Raw genomic sequence first — 22777 nt, forward strand, 5'->3', positions numbered from 1 at the left:
AAACAAAGCAGGTAAAGCAGGTTAGAGGAAGCCAGCAGAAGGTGGATTCCCATTCACATCCCCTTGGACTTGTAACATGGCAGTAAAGAAGCCAAAACTTGGCAGTCTTTAGATGAGACAATAGTGAAAGCATCTACAATTACTGATGCTTTTGGAGAATTACAATCAAGGGCGTGAAGGAACACAGAGGATTTTCTACAGCTGTTCCTTCAGTTTATTCTATTCATGTGGCTAAACTGCAGCAGGGACTGAAGCCATAAAAGACTTTCTGCTTACCTGTCCTTGAGTTAGCACCATGATCCGATCGGAACCCAGTACAGTATGCAGGCGATGAGCAATCGTTAACATAGTGCAGTCTGCAAATGCCTCTCTGATGGTCTCCTGAATCAGCAGGTCGGTCTCTGTGTCCATAGCAGCTGTTGCTTCATCCAGTATCAAAATCTGAAAGTAGTGCAGAATCCTGGCTGTTACTTCACAGTGACTCCATCCCTTCCTGAACACTGAAATGTGCAGAATTGCCATCTGTGGTAACTCCCATTCACAGTAATCTTTAGAGCTGTGGTCACAAAGCACCATTCCCCCCTACATCACGAGTATCTGTTGGTGCCATTCCTACACTAGTTGGAATAAATCTGACTGGGAAAAAATAGCCATTTCTCACTGCTACCTGTTTGATGTCACCAGCTATTTCTCCCACCCAGAAGCTCACCTTGCAGCGACGCAGCAGAGCTCGAGCGATGCACAGTAACTGCCTCTCTCCAACTGAAAAGTTTTCCCCATTTTCCATTACTTCTGAGTCGAGTTTCATGGGCAGCTGGGCAACCTGCGTGGGAAAGAAGAGAGGAAAAAAGCCTTAGAGCCGAACAGGCCTTTAGTGCAGACCTCACAGACATCACAATACTTACACACTCCTTCATGTGAGTCCTTTCCAAAGCAACCCAGATTTGCTCTTCGCTGTATTGATTGAAAGGATCCAAGTTTGATCTGGAGTGGGAAGCAGAAAGTGTAACCAGAATCTGTTCTTCAGCAGTGAATGGCAAAACAGCGGTGAACTGATTTGTCCAGATGGACAGTTCCCATCTAACACCCCACTAAGAGAATTTCCTTGCCAAGGAAATCAGATGTTCCCACTATTAGTAGCCCAGAAACTATGGAGTAAAAACAGAAGACAAAAGATGCACAAAATTTCTAGCAAACCTAAAGGAAAAGCAGGAGTTCCACAGAGGGTGATCACTGAGATGATGCTACATGGAGACACCTAAAACCATTAACCTGTGTTTTTTGCTCTGTTGTAAAAACAGAACAGAAGCCAGAATGCCTTTGTCTTATTCACAAACTAACATCTCATTCCACTACAGTATGAGCTGGCAGCTGCCTTTTTCCTTCCTGACTTGTCATGGTTCACTGACCTTACGGTGCCACTGAACAGCACAGGTTCCTGAGGGATTATTGAGAGTTTGCTGCGAAGATCCGCCAAACCAATGTCATTGATTTTCACTCCATCAATTTTAATGCAGCCTCCAGACAGTTCAACCAAACGAAAAAGTGCCATTCCAAGGGAAGACTTGCCTAAAAACGAGACAGAAAAATATACCAGTGTAGAAACCAGCATCAGAATCTTAAACATTTGAGACAAGGCAGCATTTGGAAACCTGTCCTTATTAAGGTTAGTGTTTTAAAATACCCTGAAGCCCTGGTAAACAATGATGGTAAGTGCTGAGGTTCTGCATTTGAACTTGTAAGCAGTAATAACTGCATATATAAAGATCCCACTTATGTATGCATGCGAACAGAACCCACTACTGACAGCTCACTGGACCACTCTTAGGCAATTAAGAACCAAAGTGTATGTCACATAACCACAGTACTTTAACTCTGCTTGGTGTTTGTCCTTACCTGAGCCTGTCCTTCCCACAATGCCAATCTTCTCCTTGGGTTTGATGGTAAAGGACACTTTTTTTAGTACCAGAGGGAGATTTTCTCGGTACCGCATCTCTGCATTTTCAAAGACAACTTCACCTTCCTGGGGCCAATCCAGAGGGGGGGTTTTATTCTTAATTCGAGCAGGAGCTTCCAGGGAAAGAGTCTTGAAAAAGAAAAGAAAAGCTGAGCTCCAGAGGCCTCTGGAGATACCCTTTTTCTACACTGCATATAAAGAGTTCCTGCAGGGGCTGTGTCAGTTGTGGACATCTGCAGTAACTTAAGTCAGAGGCAGATTAGTTGAACTTGGTAAGTTCACTGTACTATGAAGCACTGTAGCTTCATAGTAGTTTCAGAGTTTCATAATCAAACGTCTGTCAGGAGAGAAGAGTAAAGCAAAAGTGATTTCAAAAAGCGTAACTTGTTTGGGATCTAGAATGCTAGCTGGTGACTTATAAAACTCATAACTTTAGCCTATGACTGAAGGCCTAGCAGTGATAAACCATCTTAGTCCAGTGGGAGGTATCAGGCAGTATTTGGCACACAGTTGTGTGGTACACAGTCTATACTAAGGTGGACCATAGCTGGCTTCCTCTTCTCTTGCCCTAGTGATAAACAAGAAACTCAGCTGAATGCGTTATTGCCCTACCTTGATATAGTGATCGATCCTCTCCACTGACGTGAAGCGAGCTTCTGTTTCTGAAGCAAGTCTGACTGTAAACTGGAACAACCCTGTTAACTGGGTGATGGGAGAGAGAAATTCAGAGAGCTGTGATTAATATATTTTTCAATTGATTTAACTGACTAACCTAAAGGATACTCGATACAAGTACTCTTGTCTTGGATCTCTTATATTTCATGTCAAGATAACCTTAATTTATGCTTGGAAAGCCAGCAGCTTAGAAAGGTTTCCCCACAAGTAGCAGCTTAAAGTGTAAGCCACCTAAATTCTGTAATTTTATGCTATTACCACCAGGAGGCAGAAAAGGGCAAACAACAGAACCAATAACCACTGAGCCACCAGGCTGACTCTGAACTGACTTCAACCCCCACCACCACCATTACCCAAAGTTCATCTTTTCCCATTCTTGTATATTTAGGAAGTATTCACTGGTCTGTTATTCTCACTTATTACTGTTCAGTACATTCAATAAGAGAGCAAGTTATGCAGACACTCACTTGCACAGCGTATGAGATAGCCAGCCCAGCATAGGCTGGAGGAATCTGGCCGTGCATCAGAACAATCATAAGGCCAGTGGTTGTGATAAGAGCAATGCTGATAATGTCCAGCCGTACAGCCAGCCAGCGCATCGCACAGCTGAACAGGTAAAATGGTGCCTGATTGTCATCAAGGAGCTCCTGATACCTGAAATACATAGAAAACGTTAGCATACCTTCCTGAGCCTGCAGTGCTGCAGGAGACCCAGCATTCCTCTATCTGATCATGCAATTCAGTTTCACACCAATCACGGTTGCACAGCAGAGTGCCGTCCTGCTCTGTTTCATCTACACTGCTGTCTAAGCAGCGCCTTCCCAAAACCTCTGTGACAATTCTCTCTTGCTCCCACGCTGCTGGTCTCACGACCTTGCACCTGCAGGCTGATATCATTACAGCAGGTTCACATGGGAAGCAAACACTGCTCCCAGGAGAGAGGTCTCACTTCCTCTCGCTACCAGTTATAGTTTACACTAGAAAAAAAACAAACACAGTCCATAACAAAGTAGATAACAGTCACTTAAGTACTTGGTAACTGCTGTCTAAGTATACAGGTGCACAGCTCATCAATATGCACACAGGGGATTTAGTTAACATGCCAAAAAATTGGCCTCCCCATTATCACTGCCACCTGCTGCAGAGAAGCCCAGAAGAGGGCACTCATCTGGGACTGCAGCTCTGTTCTTCCCAGTTGGCTACCAGGCTGTTTTTTCTTTCCATCCTCTTTCTTGCCCTTCCTCATCTTTTCCCCCCAGAAAAGTCATTTTCTCAGTTAGACCCAATGTATGTCACCAGCAACAGATCCCACTAAAGCCTTTCTGAATGTTAAGCCGTCACACTCTACTTTTTGCTCCATCGCTCTCAGCTAAGCATTCAGACTGACCTGTGCAGGAATTCCTGTCCTTTGTGGTATGCATGGATGGTGGAGAGACCCTGTATGCTAGATGTAATGTGAGACAGGAACGGAGACTGTGTGATGTTATCCAGTCGCTTGAGCTCTCGAATAAAGACTCTGGAAAGAAAAGAAAGTACTTTTAAGTACTATGTACGACCACTGTACTGATGCATATATAAAGAACCCTGCTTCTCTACTAACAGCTCAAAGTATCTCTTCTTCCGGTCAAAGAAGCTGAAGCACTTACCTAGACACAGCATGCAGAACCATGAATAGGACAATGAGGGGACCCACTGCCACCAGGAACCAAGGGAATACCCCCGAAATCACCCCCACGCAGAAGAACACGAGGATAACGTTTTGGATGAACATTTCTGCTTGAAACGGCAAACGAACATCCACTGGAAAAGATGAAGGGAAGAGATGAACATTTTGAGGACAGAAGGCTAAAACAACCCATATAAAGCAATTCAGTCCAGCTGTACATCATCACTGACAGGAACAGTGATGACTTCTCATGGCTTTTTCAAATGTAAGATGTACGTCGTCACTGGGGTGCTTTTATTTTCTTAAACACTAGTAGTTTTTCCAATTATTTCCAGTAAGAGAAATAGCACTGATGCAGCTCTGACCTAATTACCACCTTTCCTGCATGTGAGCTTCACCCTGATACTCCAGTTAATGGCCTGCATTAACTGCTAAGAGTCTACATGCAGACTGCAGGTGTAAAAGCAGCTATGCATTTTCTACCTTGTAAGTGGACAGACAGACCCGGGATATCAGCTGCCTCCTACAAGCAGAACCCTGGCATGTCCCAGTTCCTGCTGAGTCTATTACAAGTCTATTGCTCTACAAGAGAGACAGGGGTGGAATCCACACTGACATACCTTCATCCATGTCTTTGGAAAACCTGTTGAGGATCCGTCCAGTAGGTGTAGTATCAAAGAACTTCATGGGGCTACGCAGAATCCGCCTGAAGAGCTCGTCATGGAGCCTCGAGGATGCTCTGAGAGTTCCCTGACAATGCAGCAAACGTTAGAGCGTTATGAAAAGATGCTTGTCGTTCTGTTACTGCCACTGATCTCTCTTTATAGGCATGAAAAAAACAACTAAGTCACCAAAAAAACCAGAGACAGCAATGTGCCAAAGCAGGGAGGGAGGGGCTGGGTGCATGACAGCAGACCAGGCAGCACTGACACTTACCTTTACAAAAACAACACCACGAACAGCTTTCAGAACCAACATTACTGCCATAGACAGAGCATAGATACCGGCGTAGTAATGCATGTGGGGGTTATCTTTCATGCTGTTACTTATGACAGTGTCATTCCCCAAAGTCACAGTGGTGTTCTGCAAGAAATTCGAGGTTTCAGTGAATAGTTAAGGTAAGGATTAAGCACATATTTATTTCACATGGTAGAATTTAACTGACCCCCCCACCAACAACTGTTTTTGACTCTTACTTCAGTAATCTTTGACTAGTGGTAGGTGACACACGCTATTTCTGTGGCATCAAGAACTCCCTAAAAGGTTACTTCATTTGATTCCTAATCTCCCATTTCATACCTATCATTTCTTGTGCTCTGCAGAACAATGTTGGATACTCACACACCACCAGTGCCATTACACAAGACTATTCACCTTGGATGTGCATTCATTACCTCCTTATTAAACACGGTTATTTTCTGCCATGATGCAGGAATTTCTTTAATAATATGCTGTCATACTTTCTCTTAAGCATATATAAGAATCTCATTATTTATTGTAATACTGCTGGCAATGTGCACTTCAGTATCTATTCTCGGAGGCTATGTTGTTTAAAGCAAAACCCAAACCCAACAATCATATTTGAATTTTTAAAGGCAACAAGACATGCAGTCAAAGCCCCTATAATGGGAAAAGTCCCAAACAATCTTCAGTCATTATATTCTTCAAAGCAACTCTCCAAAGTCACTTGGCTTAAAGCCATAAACCATATCAAGATGACCCTGCTAGATTGTAAGGTCACAATTCAAACAAAAGGCGGCACTAAAACTAACAATTCTTCCTGCAGCTTGTTGGCCTCTTTCACATTTTCACTTCCTTCTCTTTGACAAACCAAGACAAGGAACAAGAGGGCAGCATAAAACCCCATGAGTTATCCTATCGTTTTCATTACTGGAGTTCTCATTCTTGGGATGTGCTCTCTAGCAAGATCACCTCTTGGGGAGCCTCACAACTTACTTAAGTTAGGAAGCCCCATTTGGTCTCCTGGGTCTGCTTGGGATTAGTCTGAGAGCAATTCCCCCAGCCATTAAATAAAAGAGAACTGAAATGCTTACTCCACTGCCTTGCTTGATCCAGAAGCTCAGCCACCAGTTGCTAAAAGCCGTACTGCCCACGTTCAGCACAAACAGTGCCATTATCACAAGGAATGCAAAGGGGCCTCCAGCTGCCTGAATGTAGATGCCGTAAACAGACCAGGGGACAGAGCCTTTGCCTTTCTCTTCCAGCTGAACCAGTTGGCCTATGAAACAAAAGAGGAGGAGTGAGGAAAGGAGCTCTATGAAAACTTCTGTGAGTTTGTGAACATATACAATACAAAAGTTGCTTCCACACTGTACAGAATGCTTTCAGAAACAGTCGTTTAATATGCGGATCACATCCAGTCTTTCAAATAGTCACAATTCTTCTGCAGAATCATTCAAGTCTGAAAAAGCTTAATCAGCGCAGACTCGAACACTATGAGCCTCACCATGGCTTTTAAAGTCCTGCTAAAGGTCAAAGTTAACATTAAACAGATAACCCCACAACAAAGGTCAGACCTTCAGATTCTTCATATGTAAACATGTCCTGCCTAGGAATGTGCAAGTGCCAAGCTACACACACTGCCCTCTTCAGATAAGAGGGGAGGTGATGCTGGAGACAGAGTGCTGTGAACTCCTTCACACCACTGGTTCTTGATCTGTGGCAGACTGATTAAACTTCTAATCATTGTGCTGGCACCAACACTGAAGGAATTAAGGAATGCCCTCCGCCCACTGCCTGAGTCCCATCAACCACAACAAGCCACCAGGACTTGAGACAGCTTTCAAAAACCTAAGAGGCACATTCATAACATAGTTTGAAATCAAATGTTTTGAGCTTATTAATGGATGAAATAACTGCAGCACAAAACTTAACTACGTAGTTACCTTCTTCCTTCTTCACAACCTTCTCCTTCTTCACAGAGCCAGCTTTGGTACCTTTATCCTGGGGTCTTTTCAGTGAACTGTTTGTGTTCTTCTTTACGTTAATCTGTAGGAAAATGGTGATAAAACACACAGGAATGATTTTCTTTTACGTTTTCAGAGCTGAACCAGTTCTTAATAAGCTGCCTCCAGAACATAACAGCTTTCAGCAGAAGAACACTGATTTCAGGGGAGATATAAATTTTGCTGTTATTATGGATAATTACCAACTCTGGTGGATTCAATTCTCCTCCTCCATTTACCTGCACTGCTACAAATCTGTACTGGTGGTGTGCGAGGCTTAGTTTTAAACAACTCTAGAAATATATGCATACATGGTAGAAGAACTGTATGTCTACTACAGAGAGATGCAATCCCCCACGTCCCTTGGAAGAATAACTCAATGTTATTCAGAGGCTTTGTTTCCCCCAAATGCTCTCTCTAGTCTTTCTCTCATGAAACACCTCTAAGGACAAAGTCAGTCTTCCAGAAATCAGATTCCCAAACGCTAAACTGCTCACACAACTGCTGTTCTACACCTGGCCATATCCCCACAGAATGGAAATGACTGTGTTCAGAGGCAGCTCAGTTTAACAGAAACCCCCCACACACACATCTTTGGGATCATTGGTCATCTTCCCACACCATACGTGACAAGAGACACCTGGCATGTATCAAACCACAGAGAATCCAGCCCTACCATCCCTTTCTTCTTATCCTGCAAGGAATTCAAATCAACGCTCTCTCTGCGAGCTGGTGTTTATAGAGAGACAGCGAAGGTCACCAAGCATTCAGGCTGGAAAATCTCACATGAACTGTCATTACATTTATCTTAAAACAGCAGAACTATCATCTTCAAGTCTCACAACGGATATGCAGAGCAGGATGTGACATTCCTTTGCTTCTTTCACTAACATCTCACAGGAGAAAATCCCACTGAGCACCTTGAATCTGTACACTGATCACAATGCTGCCTTCTGTCAGAACTGCAGGGGTTGGAAGGGACCTCAAAGACTGACTCAATAATCACTTCTTTCCAATGCCTGAAACTTATGAGTAAGGATTGCTTCATCAATTAAAAAAATAGGCTGCTGGTATGATTGTGTTTCTTACTGCAAATAACTACAAGAAACAAACAGAAGTGCAAAAAACTAACTGAAAAATGTACGTCCTACTGAATGGAGACAAGAAGCTTCCTTCCCTGAGCACCACCAGAGGAAACAATTTATTTCATTTTCAACTCACGAGCTCACTGGTGGAGTCCTCTCTATTATGCATTTCTCTAAGAGCTGTGATTGCAAATACAATGTGATAAAGCACAGATGATTCCACCAGAAGAAAACTAGTCAGACCAATACATGAAGCCATTTTTCACTTTTCCATTTCATTAGAGAAATCAGAGTGCTTTAAAATGGAAACACAAGTACCTCAATATGTGGTGTTTCTCCCAGTTGGAGGTTATTAAAAATGGTTGCGTAGTCCCCACTTAAATTCATTAATTCCTCGTGACTTCCTCGTTCAGTAATGCAACCTTCTTTCATGAAGACCACTTCATCACAGTCAACAAGATACTGCAGAGAACAGCAGCAAGAACGAGTCTTTATCACTGTGTCTAATAAAGGATTAGATCATGCTCTGTGCACAGTTGCAAAGCTAGCTTATAAAGCTAAAGTACACATCCTATAGGGACAGAGTTGTGCTATAACAAGTTGGGGCACAGTAATCTCCAGTATAAAGGTAACTGACTACACAGCATTACAGGGGAGTCCAAGAAAGCAAGCATGACAGATGTAGTTAGTACCTGAAGCTGATGGGTGATGAAAAGGACAGTCTTTGACTTCAAGTGCTTCCTTATTGCACTGTTAAAAATGTGATTTCCAACATGAGCATCTAAGGCACTAAGGGGATCATCAAGGATGTAGATGTCCCTGTCACTGTACAGGGCTCGAGCCAGACTGATTCTCTGACGCTGCCCTCCACTCAGATTAGCTCCTCGTTCACCGATCTGTACAGACAGAAGCTCGTTATTTTATTTCTATGGCACCGTGATGCAGATATTCAGAACCCAAGAGATGACTGGAATGAAGCAGACCACAACATCCTGTCTTTACATAAAGCACGTACACATATACACCATAGCATTATACATACATTCTATAGTTTAGGTGTCTACACCTTTCTGAAGTGCCCTACACAGTATAACTCAAGGTTACAATGCTTGAAGTTGCAGTACTTTTTTGCTCAGCTATTTTAAATCAAGTTCAAATAGGTCCTGTTTAGGCAGCAAAAATTACAACACAATGAACAACTCACACAATAGTAACTTCTCAGCCAAAAACACGGCACTACTCCCAATAGCTTTGGTGCTCAAGGTGTATTCAGCAGCTTGGCTTATATGCCAATATACCAAGTACCATTATTACGATGTTCCCCCTCACTCCAGTTCAGCAAACTAAAATTCTACTTTTTATTGTTTTGCAACTACTAAGTAGTTTATTATAAGCAAAGTTTATACCTCTGTCAGGTCCCCATTTGGAAGGATGGCTAGGTCAGGTCTTAGACAGCAACCATTCAACACAGTATTATATCTAAAGAACATGGATTAGATAAATAATAAGAACACTTTTCTTGTCCCCAAAGTATCTAAGCTAGCACAGCATTATTTCACTTTCTACACTATTAGCAGACATTCCACCAGCCTTAAGCAAATGATCTGCCTTGGATTCCCAAGAGAAAGCTTTGGTTAATAATCTATTACCAACTTCTCATGTCCTGGAAAGGTAAGAAGGCAATTTATTTTCAAGGATTGCTAGCAGTGGTCCCAAGGGTGGCCTCCACTAGAAGAAGGTCAGGAAGGTGCCCAAACATAGCAAACAGGAGTTATTGTACTTAAAGAGGGCAAGGCCAGGACAGAAAGAGCAAATGGCATTTCCGTGCTGCTCCACAGTGGCTGCTGCCAGCAGAGGTCAGATGATACTCTAGCATAAGCTCAGCCCTCACTGCAGATGAGCAGCGACTGCCATCAGCCACAGCAACCACACATGAGAGATTCAGGTTCTTAAATGAATCTTAAAGTGAGTCTAAAAGACAGATTTCTAAAAGCAGCGGTAGGTTTTAACTGCAGCACACTCTGCATTAAGTTTTCCTTCACTTGGGCCAAGAATTACTAAAGCTTTCATGTAAAAAAAAAATCAGCAAGCATTTCTGACAAACCTTTCTTCATCATATTCCTTGCCAAAAAGAATGTTGTCCCGAAGCGTAGCATTGAGAATCCAGGCCTGCTGGGCCACATATGCGAATGTTCCACTTACTGCAATGCTACCCTCCAAAAGGGTCATCTGGAATTCAAAACCATGAAATTATGCCATGCCATACCTATAAACAGTCTCCTACACAGTGTAAGTAAGCAAAACGGGAGATAAGAAGAGTAGAAGTAAAAAGAGAACATCTCACCTGTCCTAAAATTGCTGAAATAAGTGAAGTTTTTCCACTCCCCACACTGCCACAAATTCCAACAAGTTTTCCCTAGACAGAAAAACAACATATGTATGGTAGTTATTATACTCATTACTTACATTCTCCATCCCTTTCAAGACTACCTTTTTATCTCAGAGATTAAAGCCAGACAGTAACAACAGCTGAAAAACGGCGAAATAATAATGCAAGTGAGTCAATGTTCTGATATTCTAATTCTCCACAAACACTGAATACTACTCCACTGTGGACTAAAAGCACAGGAACTCCACAGGTGAAGAGGAATGCATCTTAGGATCAGTTTCCTTCAGATTGAGCCTGATAGAAACCCAAGCCCAGAAAACACTGCACTTAGCCAGAGTTTGTACATGCTTTTACCTGTCTTGGAATGAGGAATCCTATTGTCACTCCAAAACCTGTTTTTGTCCTTCTACTGCATTCAAATTCTCAGTGAATTAATCGCACATTGTTCAATTAAAATCCAGCACTGCGTTCTATTAGAACACTTAATCAACTAAAACGCTCACTCAGAATACAGCTGAAATCCTGTGACAAATGGCTGCTGGAATGAACCATCCACCAATACCTCACCTACACTTCTCCGCTGCTTCCTTAAGCTCAGTAGCTCAGATACAGTACTGACAGCTACAGACAGCAAAACCATGATATGAAGACAGCAAATCCTGCCATGTTCCACAAGCTGTTTGCAAAGATCTAGCTTGCTAAAACAGTACAGCTGTTTATATCAAGATCAGACACTGCACCATAGATACTGCAGTTGCCATGGATTTAGGAGGAGTGCACAAAAGTAATAGGCTTCATTTCATGTTCTTTATTCCAAAGGACAGCTAAATACGATGCCTTCTAAGAGCTCACGTTTCCTCCTTTCTTCTCTTACCTTTTCTATCTCCAAGTCAATGTTATACAGAGTCCTCTGAAGCCGAAGGTTAACCAGGTGGATGTTTCTGCTCTCCTCTTCGGGGCTAGGATGGTCATCATTGTCCACTAGAAGATGGCCCTTCTGTTCTGCCAGCACAGCTTGCTGTCCCTCATTCTGCAGCTTCATTTTCTCTTTCTTGCCCTTGGTTACTTTCTTGTCTTTTTTCACTTTGGGGGTCAACTTTGGTGAGCTCTGGACGCTGGCGTGGGAGAAGTCCCAAGCCAAGGTAGCATTTTTCACCTCTATCGCGGTGTGAGGATTGGCTGGTTTTTTCTTTATCATATGAACCTCTTCCATTAGAAATAAACTCTGATAGGAGTTGTGAGAGAGGTGTAAAGATGAGACACCTGATCAAGACTGGGAGACAAGCCTATGGCACACTCACGCAGCAAAACACATCAGGCTATATAGTGGGAGAAAGCTGAAGAGCAAAAGGTAGCTCATTAGTGTAAACTAACTCCAGGCGTGCTAAGTGGCTGGGGCATTCCTGGATGTGGTGGAAGTGCTTAGATACACCAAGACTTTCAGAGAATTGCAATGATCTGGGTGCTTTATGAGACAGCCTAATTCTATTTGGATTGTTTACAATCGCAGGTTTGTAATGTCCAGATATAAAACACGTGAATAGAATGCATGGGTTGAATAGGAGAAGTCACTGTGACAGAAAGTGACTGACTTGTCCTGAGCACCAGCTTAGGACAGAAGGAGATGGAATTACTTTTATCTTCAGCTTTTATCCTTCACCTCTTCTGCTGGGAGAATGTCATCACTCACAAATTTAGCTGATCTATGCTGGGCTGCTTGACAGTAAGCAAGTCATTAAGTCCATTGCATCATGTCTTCCACCACATCCATCAGTACTTATAATCAACACAGACGAAATACATATATTTTTTTACACAGTATAGTTAAAAATGAGAATCATTTTATCTTACATGACTTCTGTTCTGGACTAAGAAGCCCTAGTGATTACAGATATCTCAACTGTCAGACATATTGACTCTTAAGACTGCCCTGCCCCAAGTCATATGCTCATAAGAATGCCCATACATTTACAAAGCCAAAACATCAGTTACATTTTCAGCGTGCTATCAGAGTATCCCTACCTCGTGTTACACTCCTTATACAAGTTAAGCTTCCTCTCTTCTCTGCATCCCCCCAAAATTCCCTTCAGTACAACTGTACTTAGGAAAACTTGATTTGGGATGAATCAGTTAAAAGATTAAACAAAAACGCTCAGAAATAATGGGATCTCTCTCAACCATTCCCTGGATTCCGTTATTTTATGGCTATAATTTTCACATGTAAAGTTGTTCCATAAATGCATTACACAATCTAGATATCTTCTACTATCTGTGGAAGCCTGTATGGAAATTTCTGCAACCTGCAATATTACTGTGCAACAATGTCTACAAGAAGGCAAAATAAAGGCTTGCCCTCTGAGCTCATATTGAACTACCCAGTGTACTCACAGGGGTTGAAGGATACGATTGGATTTTTTCTGTTATCTGGGTTTAATTTGCTGCCATATATATATATATTTTAAGTCAGGTCACAACTACATTTATTGGTCTTAAAAGAGACTGCAAGGATTATTATTCTGTGAACCCATCTAGCTTTGAATACCATCTTCAACAGGGACCAACAGCAAAATCTTGAAATCATTAAGTAAGTCTATTTTGCTTCCCACAACAGTACTGTCTTTAGGCTCTAATGCTCCCTTGACTGGGTTTCTATTCCTTCTGCAGAATAATAATAACCTGGAGTGCTAAGTATGCAGAAAAAAACTCATTGTACAGCAAACCAGCACTGTCCTGAAAGAGTTCTCTTAGCATCTATTATACACATACAACATTCCACACTTACAGTTAAAACTGCAAAGCTAAAGGCCTGCTTACCTTAAATCTGTCGACAGAAACGGATGCCTCAGATAAAGACTTCACTGAGAAAGGTGTTACTTTTAGAGCAAAAGTCATCGAATTAAAGACAGTGACCACTGTGAATGCCTAAAAACAAAACAAGTCAGAATCACATTAGGATGTAACACACTGAACAAACAACTGCAACCTTCTAAAGGTTGAGCTGCCATAGCAGAAAGTTAAAGCCACAGGAAAGACCCACAGACCAAGAATAACCCTTTAAAGATTCAGCATACTCTGGAGTGGTAGAAAATAGAGCTTTGTAAGAAAAGTTACTGCAGCAATGCAATAGGGAATATCTTCAACATTGCAATTAACTAACCACCCACCTGAGCTGCTGTAAGATCATAGCCAAGTATCATATGGACAGAAAAGGTCACCACGCTGGCAATGACTACCACTATGGGAGCCACTCCCACAGTGATGCTCTGGAAGTAGCCCGCACGCTCCAAGATTTTACGCTCTTCCTCACGGATTTCTAGAAATATAAATAGCAGAATTGAGTTTGGAGTATTTTTCAGAAGAGCACATACACAACACACACTATCACAGTATAGGACGATCCCACACGAAGCAATGGGACATCAGCACAACAGGATACATTTATAAGTTGCGTGAACTCACTTTGAACATTCTGAGAAAACGGTTTGACCCAGGCATACATTTTAATGAACTTAATGTAATTAAGAACTTCGTTCATCTTCTGCACACGTTCATCTGTTGTTGATACACATTTTCTTCTGAAATAAGCAGTGAGGCGCGATACAAACATCTGAAACAAAAAGTAACGCCATCCAATATTAGTACAACTCAGAAGGAGCTTATTTACAGCTGAGCAGAAATGGAAGCAGGAACAACTAAGTATGAGCACGTTCCTCCCAGGTGCAGCACTTCTCAATGCCTTTCATTGAACTCAACAGTGAAACGCTCTTGGCTGAAGCATCTGAAGTTCAGTCCCCATACATAAGATGTCTAATCTCTGCCTGAACACTGCAGTTTAATTCAGCTGTGAGTATTTACCTGGAAGTCCAATCTATCAGCTTCCCTACTTTCATGATGTTGGGTTTTCTTTTCCTATCACTGTGAGTTTCCTGTTTCTCACATCATCTTTAGGAACACCTTCAATAATATACAGTGCCAAAAACAGCCTTAACTTAGCACAGGTCAACACCTTCTGTTCAGAACCATGCGTAAGTCTGGCCTAAGAAAAATGAAGTGGGTCTTAACCCTTTTCAACTTACCATCGCTGGGTAGAAAAGGATGAAGACAGCAGAGCCCAAGAAGCCTGTTGGGCCCAGGATAATTACATTGTAAACCATTCCTAAGATGGCCACGATGGGGCCCCCAGCCAACAAACTGCCAACTGCTGCAGCTTCAAACATCCTTTGACCGTCATTGGAACACACATTTATGAGCTGAAAAATACATGCAACAGATGATACAGATTTAAGGCACAGTTCGTTCTCAAAGCAATACATCGCATACCCCTTTATATCCCAGCTACTTCTGAAGCGATACTGCAGCCTACCTCGCCAAGAGATTTCTCCTTGATGTTCTTCAGCTTGAGAATTTTCTTAAATGCCATTGTGAGGATGGCTCCACGCAGTCTAACCCCCGTGCGGTAGTTCAAGGCCCACGTTAGCGCCAGGGACCAAGACCGCACTATTTCCGTCATAAAGATGCCAAAAACTAAAAACAAGCTGTACTGCAGGTTGGACTCACTCTGTTGGGTATACTCCAAAAGATGTTTCACAACGAACGCCTACAGGAAGAAATGCAAGCTTGCGTGAACACCCCATCATTCCAGAGGACCATGCAACAACTTTATGTTAAGTTAGAAATAAGTAGGCTACTTTGCTTTTAAAAGAGCCATTTGAAATAGAAAGCGTCTTCTTTCTAGAAGTAAAAGATGACAACACAAGGAGCACCGCAACAAAGCCCTGCTGAGAGCCGTGTGCCAAGTCAAATTCATTAAGGAGAGTTCAATAGGAACCACGTTCCTTGCAGCACGCTTCTAATCCCATGTCTTCTAACTTAACATAAATCTGTCAGTTAGCTGAAAGCAATGCATTGTCATATAGAAGAGTCTTAAAATATAGTCACTACTTATACATCTGATCACATTAAAAAAACAAAAACAAAAACATTCCTTTACGTGACATTAAGACCTTTTTACTTTATCTTTTGGCTTGCTTCAAACGTGCTTATTTTGATAAAAAGGAACAATGTACCTACAGTTGTGGAGGGGAAGAGTGAGAAGGACATTTGCAAAACATTCCTGGAAATAAACATCAGCAGTTTAATTGTAAAGAAAATAAAAACAAGCAGAAAGCACAAGGTACGAAACGCCACAAACCATTGGGGCGGGGAAAATAAAAAAGGAAAAGAAAGCAAATTAACCATTCGATCCCTCCCCGTACCCTTTCCCCCCAAAAACATGAACACTTTACCTCAGGAATCACATTGCAAATATGACCTGCAGAAAGAACGTAGCCCCCAGAACCACCAATTCCCACCTCGAGCTCTCTGTGGTCCAACGGCACAATGTAACATCATACAACTCACAATCATCAGCAATATTAAATACTATTGACTGAGAAACAACAGGTTTTTATTTGAAATAAAGCGTCATCTTCAATGGTAACATCTCACAAACACGGTACAACAGGTAGAGAATTGTATAAATATACAATCTGCACGTACAAGATAATTGCGAAGGGTTAATATCTAACAGTCTTAGCCTCTAACATAAACTATCATTGAAACTATACACAGTTATAAAAATACAAGAACAGAACAGTGTGTTTTCATGAAGTCCAAAGGAAGTCAAACTTGCAGGTGCCAACAGGAGAGGCTTCCGAGGCTGCCCAAATTCTGAAATCTGCTTTAAAATGTATGCTATCGTAAGGCTTTATAGGTAACAAAATGAGTTTTCCTAGACAGCTTTTCAACAAGATGCTTTAAGATACTGGTGCTTTTGATATGCTACTACAGAGCAGAATTACCTTTGCCCACAATGAAAAGCAACCAAAAAAAAATTTGTTTTAGACCAAGGAAAAATATGTGAGAAGCCTTTTTCATCACAGTCCTTTGAAGTCCTCTTGACTAAATCACGCTTTGTAAACAAGAGTTCTGCATAGTTTTATAGTTTGAAGAGAGATGGAAAAAACCAAAACCCCACTATTGCAGCAAAGGTATCGAAAGCTACAGCCCAGCACCAAATAACAGGAAAAAAAAATGGAGATCGAACTCATGTGTTCTGAGGAAAGTAATTCTGCGTGTCAGAACCAAGGAAACATGCTGTCAATAATTTTGCTCTTTCATTTTCACATGTGTGAATTAAAGCCAGATGTCCATCGGTTTCTAGAATGGCAACTGAGAAAATTTACATATCGATCCCTGAACAAATGTGAGGAGCTCACATTCACAGACCTATTGCGCTCCAACTTTCTCCTTACTCGGATTTAGTTTTACATCCACTGTTTGGACGACAACTGCATACAGTTGGTTTGCAGTTACTAAGAAGATTACTGACTTCTTTTTTCCCAGTATTCAATCCAACATATGCAACCGAGTCACTGAGCACTGGGGTGAAAATCCCCCCTTTTCCTCACGAGCTGTAACTCAGCATGGTCGCAGACTGCAAAGCCTTTTTCTCGCACACCACAGCATTGCTGAAGGTCTCCAAGAGAGGATGTATAAAGATAGCAGATGTTTCCTGGGGTCTCATTCCTTCCCAAATCTTTTTAGTGCATTATTTTTTGCAGCACTGTTTTATAGAATCAGCATCTCCCGTGATGAAATAGAGACCAGGCATTACACCCCATTGTTATTTTTATTTTTGCCCCAGAAGAAAGAAAGAGGAAAGAGCAGATTAAAGAATTTTGAAAAGGGAACGGAAAGAAGTCACACAGAATTAACATTTACACACAAGCACATACTACTCCAATTCAAACTGACTTCATCAAAAGAATCCAGCATCAAGTTATTTACAAAACAAGAAAGCTGTAGTACAAACTTAAAATGATCTAACGGGATAAAGGAATTCCTGTGACTATGACTGCAGTAGATGGTACTAGCTGCTTGGCTGTCTAAGCATTCTCATTGAATAAACATTACCTTACCTTTGCTCTTGGCGTTGGCTCTGCCCAGCAGGACTGCCTCATTCTGACGCAGAAAACAGCCATCCTGAAAATTCTAAAGAACAGCTTCTGTCACTGGTCCCACTGCAGCGCAGGCACCCCCACCACAGCCAGCGTGCAACGGGGTGGGCTGCAACCGGAGCCAACTGGGAAATGGGAAACTTACCTCCACCAGCTTACCACTCCCCCTCCAATAACTGACCAAACTGTCAAGCTGTACTCCACTAAGATGGCAAGTTTCCCCATCTCCCAAACAGGAAGAATAGCTCTGAACAGTTGCAAATGGGTACAATGTTCAGACCTGGAGTTAAACTATGTTCAGTCATAAACAAAACTTGTCTGCTCCTTCATCTGAATGTGAAGTTCTGGCAGCTAATTAAATGGCAGCAAATATTTTTGGGAGACAAAAAGCATCTCATCCATTCTCGTACATTCTGATGGTTATGACAAGGCAATCTGACACATGCAGCTATTTGACCGTTTAATGGATTTCGATGCTGTGCCAGATGAACAAAATAAAAGCAAGACCCCTGAAAGATCTGGTATCAACTGAAAAAGATGACAGAGGCCTTTCCAGTTATAACCATCACAATGTTCGTTAGCGAAGCCACAGCCGTGGGCTGGCATTTCAAGGTCACAGACACCCCAAGGTTTTGAAGCTTAATATAATTGTTTAACTCCATTTTGCCAGTTTCCACCAATATTCGAGGTCCAGTCAAGTGCTTTTCCTGGTCTCCCTTTTCACCTTCAGGTGACCGAAAGGGCACAACAACACAAGAAAGCACTAATGTACCAGAGGAGACAGCACAGGCATATCCATGAGGTGTGCCATTAAAAAAAGAAAACAGAGAGGAGGGATGGTAAAGACTCCTTTTCCATGCCAAATGTTAGAAATAAAAGGCTATCGTTCCTTATTCAGAGAAATGAATAAGGTTGTCTGCAAACAGGCAATGTCCACAGATTATTTTAAATTATCCAAATTGAACATCAACTGCAGTCGTAGCTCCCAGCCTTGTCAAGTTGGTTTGTTTTTTTCCTTTCCCTTCCCACTTTCATTCAGCAGTTTGGCTGAGAGAAATTGAGATGACTACAGAAATTAGGGAACACCCTGCTGCAAGTTTGTTACTAAGCATAAAAGCAGCTGCTAAAGCCCTGCAGTGAAACAATGACAGAAGCTCTTCTTGGGCAAAGCTAGTGCTGTGAAAATCTTAATTGTGATATATTGTTAATTAGCACAGTATGTTCGTACATTTTATAACTAACATAAGACAGACCATTACCATGAAAACAGTATCATAGAAACATTTGTTATTCGTTTCACATAAAAGAAGGCAAACTTTAAAAAGGCATAAAAAGCAGAAGAACATTTTGATAAGACATGAAAAGCTGGAGAACATTTCTAAAAAGACATTCCACCTAACAGTGCACCCAGGTGTACTTACCCCAGAAATGAACCTTCAGCTTACCAGCACACTGAAACGTGTACTACTAGCAGTAATACTGCTCCTACTCCTCAAGGGAAATGTGTAGAGAATAAATTTAGTCAAAATTTCAACTGCAAATCTGCACAGCACGTGCAACAAACAGGTGACAAAGATGTTGTGAATGCCAAGTCCCATATGTTGTTATCTTCATTACAACCCATGGCAAAAAACTGCAGCAGTTCCTAGAGGCAATAACATACTCTAACATGAACTCTACGTCAAACCTGTCTGACCAGATCTGCTCATATTATTAAGTAGCGCTCTAATAAAATTGCTCGGTTCCACTTCTTGAAGACTGTGCTATTAATGCCAATAATCTAAAATCAGTGTTTCATTGCAAGATAAATTCACAGAATGTCAAAACAAAAGGAAAAAGCAACACAACATAAAAGACCCGCACATAAGAATATTATGCAAAAAGATCACGTGTCAGTTAAGGAATGACTTTAAACTATACTGAAAAGCAAAGAGAAAAAACAGGTGCACATTTCCTCCAAGGTATCTAAAAGTCCCCTCCCTCTTCCAAGAACTTGGCCTCGGTATTCAGCAACTGATCCACACCAGCTGTAGGAAACCTATCTTGGATTATCGTAACACTCTGGAATTTCACCCCGAAATTTCTAGCTAGTCAAAACATTTAAACGACTCTGCAATGAAACCTTCGTATTTTGCACTTGGCCATGAGATGGAGCCCTCTGGGGTTGTTAAAAAAAAGGATGGATATTACTTACTGGTCCACTAAAACCCGCGAGCTGCGTGATCATCAGACACACGATGGAAATGATGAGTCTGGTGCGGCAGAAAATCCACACAACCCTTCGGAGAGAAGCATCGTCGGGCCCGTTTTCTTCCAGTTCTTCCTGCCACAATCTCTCCAGCCTAATAAAAACAGATGTCTTATGTTAGGAATCTTTTGCCACGAAAGAAGGTACAAGCTCACAGGCACTTCTTTGTGAAAATTCCAAGCGCTTCCCAGCTCAGAGCAACAATAATTCAATAATAAATTCAAGACAAATAAACACATGGTATATTCTGTGAGGTAAAGAGATGGCTCTGCATCTTGAGGTATCTATACTTAGTACAAACAGTACTAAAGAAGGGGACAAAAAGCAGTGCATCAATGCATTGGTGTTTTCTTCGCCAACGCAATTCTTTTCATTGCTTGTGAACTTATAAAAAAAAATGAAACAAAAAAACCCAACAGATGTTTCTACCTTCTACAGTTGATATCTGAAGACTCGTGCCTTGACAAAGACCACACATCATCCATGAACAACTCCCCTTTCTTGTATGCTCTGTGGGCCAAAGGAGTGAGCCAGGAGAAGGTCATGCAGGAGAAAAGCCCAGCGTTATCAACAGGGTGCTGGTGTCTAAAAGGAGAAAAAATAAATCAGAAACAAATGAAAAGGCTCCAGGCAACCTGATCTAGTCATGGATATCCTGTTCATTGCAGAGGAGTTTGACTACATGACCTTTAGACATCCCTTCCAACTCTAAGGATTCTATGACTCAACAAAAAGGAAAAAGAATTGTAAAGCCCCTAGAAAAACAAAGCCTCAAAGCCTCTTCCCTGTTCAAAGCACTCAGAGTTCCAAATGGCCCACGCAGGTCATACTGGATGAGCACACTCTGATGCTGAAAACGTCAGCAGACCTACAGCTGCAATCCTACTTTGTACAAGGTCTGAAAAGCAAATGCTGTATCAGCTCTCCTGGAGCCTAAGGACTTACTTGGAAGTAGTCCGTATGGGTTTCAGCGCATTCAGGCCATGGTGGTATTTGCCCTTGTGATGCTCTTCGTCCAGCATTCTCAGCTGGGAATGCACGGAGGTATCCAGTGGAAGCCCCTCTGCACGAGCAGCTGCTTCCAAGGCATCCTGGCACTCAATCTGCTTTCACAAAAGAGACAGCAGAGTCAGAATTCAAAGCTGTGTTTGAAGTCCAAAACTCCTGAATCCAGCAACCACGCACCTCTTCCTTCTTTAAGTCATTGCAACAACATCAACCACCGTTACTGAAATGTTTTAGAGGACAGATTTAGAAGTCATGGAAGGCACAGGCATTCTAGATCTGCAACAGACTGCTGTATTTGTATAATAAACTAGCACCAGAACGTTATCTGTGTGTTCAAAGGATAAATGGAGAGATTAATCTTGAATATTGCCACAGGAACAAAAGTTTCAGGAAAGGAAATACAATGGAGGAAAATGACAGAACCAGTTCTTACATCAGTTCTCTGTAAAATCAAGGAATCAATGACTGGCTCCTGCAGTGAAGTTAAGAGATTCATTCTTAATGAACTCCCCCCCTCTTAGTACAATTTAGATATTTCTATCCTCAGAAAAGTCAGATTACTTTTAGAATCCTATTAAACTCTCCTCAAAAACACCTTAGGTTGGACCAAAGGAAAAATACACACAGAATGGTGCATACTTTATCACATGCCCCGTTTTTTCCCTTTCTCTCTGAACTAAAAGAAATAAAGATGGTAATTCTATCTGCTCCCAACCACATTTCTCCATGGCTCAGCAACTCTATTAACAAGCATTTCTAACACAAGAGTTATCTCAGGAGAGTCTTCCCATAGCCTCAATAAAATGCAGCCTTTAAAATCTAATCTAACAGGAGAAAGTAAACAGCGGTGATATGGAGAAGTCAAAACTTCACAGAGTTCAAACAAATATTTTGAAGCTACATGTGGCAAAAGTAGAAGATAAGCTCGCTATCTCCACTTGCAAAGGGCTCGCTACTGGATCTGATGACTTAATGGACCATTTATTGCAGAGCCATGTTATCTGTTTGCTTTCTGGTTCTTTGAAATTTAGATACTTTGTGGACTCTGGTAGAAATCTTCCTGTCTGTCCCACAAACACGGATACAAGGAAATCATTATGTTCAGGCTGGAAAGGACCTTAGAAGACCAGCTAGCCCACCCCCAATCTCCTGAAGCTACCCCTGTTTACCCTTATCGGTTGCCCTGCCAGGGAAAAGTTATTTTATTGCTTTGAAACTGACTCATAGCCTCCTAAAGACACAATACCCCCAAAGCCTTAAATGGTCATCATTAGCATTTGATTCCTAACCTTGTGTTATATAATTTGTACTAGAAGTGCTACCATTTTATGTGAGACTTAACATGTGTTATATTAACCCCTAACTGTATTACACATTAACACAATTAGCTCCTATTTGCATAAAGGTCAAGAGCTGGAAAATGATAATGACGGCATAAATCTGCCCTTTATTTATTTAACCAAGTGCTTAAGTACTGCCTAAGCACAGTGTCAGCAGCCTATGGTCCTGGACTCAAAGAGCATAAGCCAAATCTAGAGCTGTAATTACAAAATTAGACAACAGAATGAGAAAACAGAGGAATATTACAACAATTTTAACGTGTGGAATAACCCAGAATATGTAACACTTGGAATGGAAAGGCTTCACAATTCTTATTAAATTACCAACTCACCTTCTTACCAAATCTACCCTAATTAGCAATAAAATGGGACCTGCCACAGATGTCTTAAAGATGTCTCAAAGGACTCTGCAGCAGAGGGAAGTTCTGCACCAACACTCTCGGAT

General features: G+C 41.7%; 1 protein-coding gene across 4 annotated transcripts in view; it reads right to left on the reverse strand.

The window, feature by feature from the left end:
- Window positions 1-22777, reverse strand: part of ABCC5 (ATP binding cassette subfamily C member 5) — a 35044-nt gene that overhangs the window by 2774 nt on the left and 9493 nt on the right. For 2 of the 4 annotated variants that reach the window (XM_015871569.3, XM_085513633.1), the window contains exons 3-29: window positions 20930-21087; window positions 20414-20569; window positions 19931-20078; window positions 15102-15335; window positions 14815-14988; window positions 14198-14345; window positions 13903-14051; window positions 13553-13660; window positions 11613-11963; window positions 10694-10765; window positions 10454-10578; window positions 9756-9828; window positions 9042-9245; window positions 8668-8811; window positions 7205-7307; window positions 6353-6537; window positions 5235-5381; window positions 4919-5048; window positions 4279-4432; window positions 4020-4148; window positions 3100-3286; window positions 2570-2659; window positions 1897-2086; window positions 1410-1569; window positions 906-984; window positions 710-823; window positions 277-441 (exon numbers count right to left, since the gene is read on the reverse strand). In XM_015871569.3, coding sequence (XP_015727055.2) covers window positions 277-441; window positions 710-823; window positions 906-984; window positions 1410-1569; window positions 1897-2086; window positions 2570-2659; window positions 3100-3286; window positions 4020-4148; window positions 4279-4432; window positions 4919-5048; window positions 5235-5381; window positions 6353-6537; window positions 7205-7307; window positions 8668-8811; window positions 9042-9245; window positions 9756-9828; window positions 10454-10578; window positions 10694-10765; window positions 11613-11963; window positions 13553-13660; window positions 13903-14051; window positions 14198-14345; window positions 14815-14988; window positions 15102-15335; window positions 19931-20078; window positions 20414-20569; window positions 20930-21087 — 4077 coding nt within the window. Of the gene's footprint in view, window positions 1-276; window positions 442-709; window positions 824-905; window positions 985-1409; window positions 1570-1896; window positions 2087-2569; window positions 2660-3099; window positions 3287-4019; window positions 4149-4278; window positions 4433-4918; window positions 5049-5234; window positions 5382-6352; window positions 6538-7204; window positions 7308-8667; window positions 8812-9041; window positions 9246-9755; window positions 9829-10453; window positions 10579-10693; window positions 10766-11612; window positions 11964-13552; window positions 13661-13902; window positions 14052-14197; window positions 14346-14814; window positions 14989-15101; window positions 15336-19930; window positions 20079-20413; window positions 20570-20929; window positions 21091-22777 lie in introns of all 4 variants that reach the window. The other 2 variants (XM_085513634.1, XM_015871571.3) reach the window with 1 other exon arrangement.

This window comes from Coturnix japonica, chromosome 12 (assembly GCF_054131305.1).
Source record: "Coturnix japonica strain WE chromosome 12, WE-NBRP24, whole genome shotgun sequence".
In the NCBI taxonomy this organism is placed as follows: domain Eukaryota; kingdom Metazoa; phylum Chordata; class Aves; order Galliformes; family Phasianidae; genus Coturnix; species Coturnix japonica.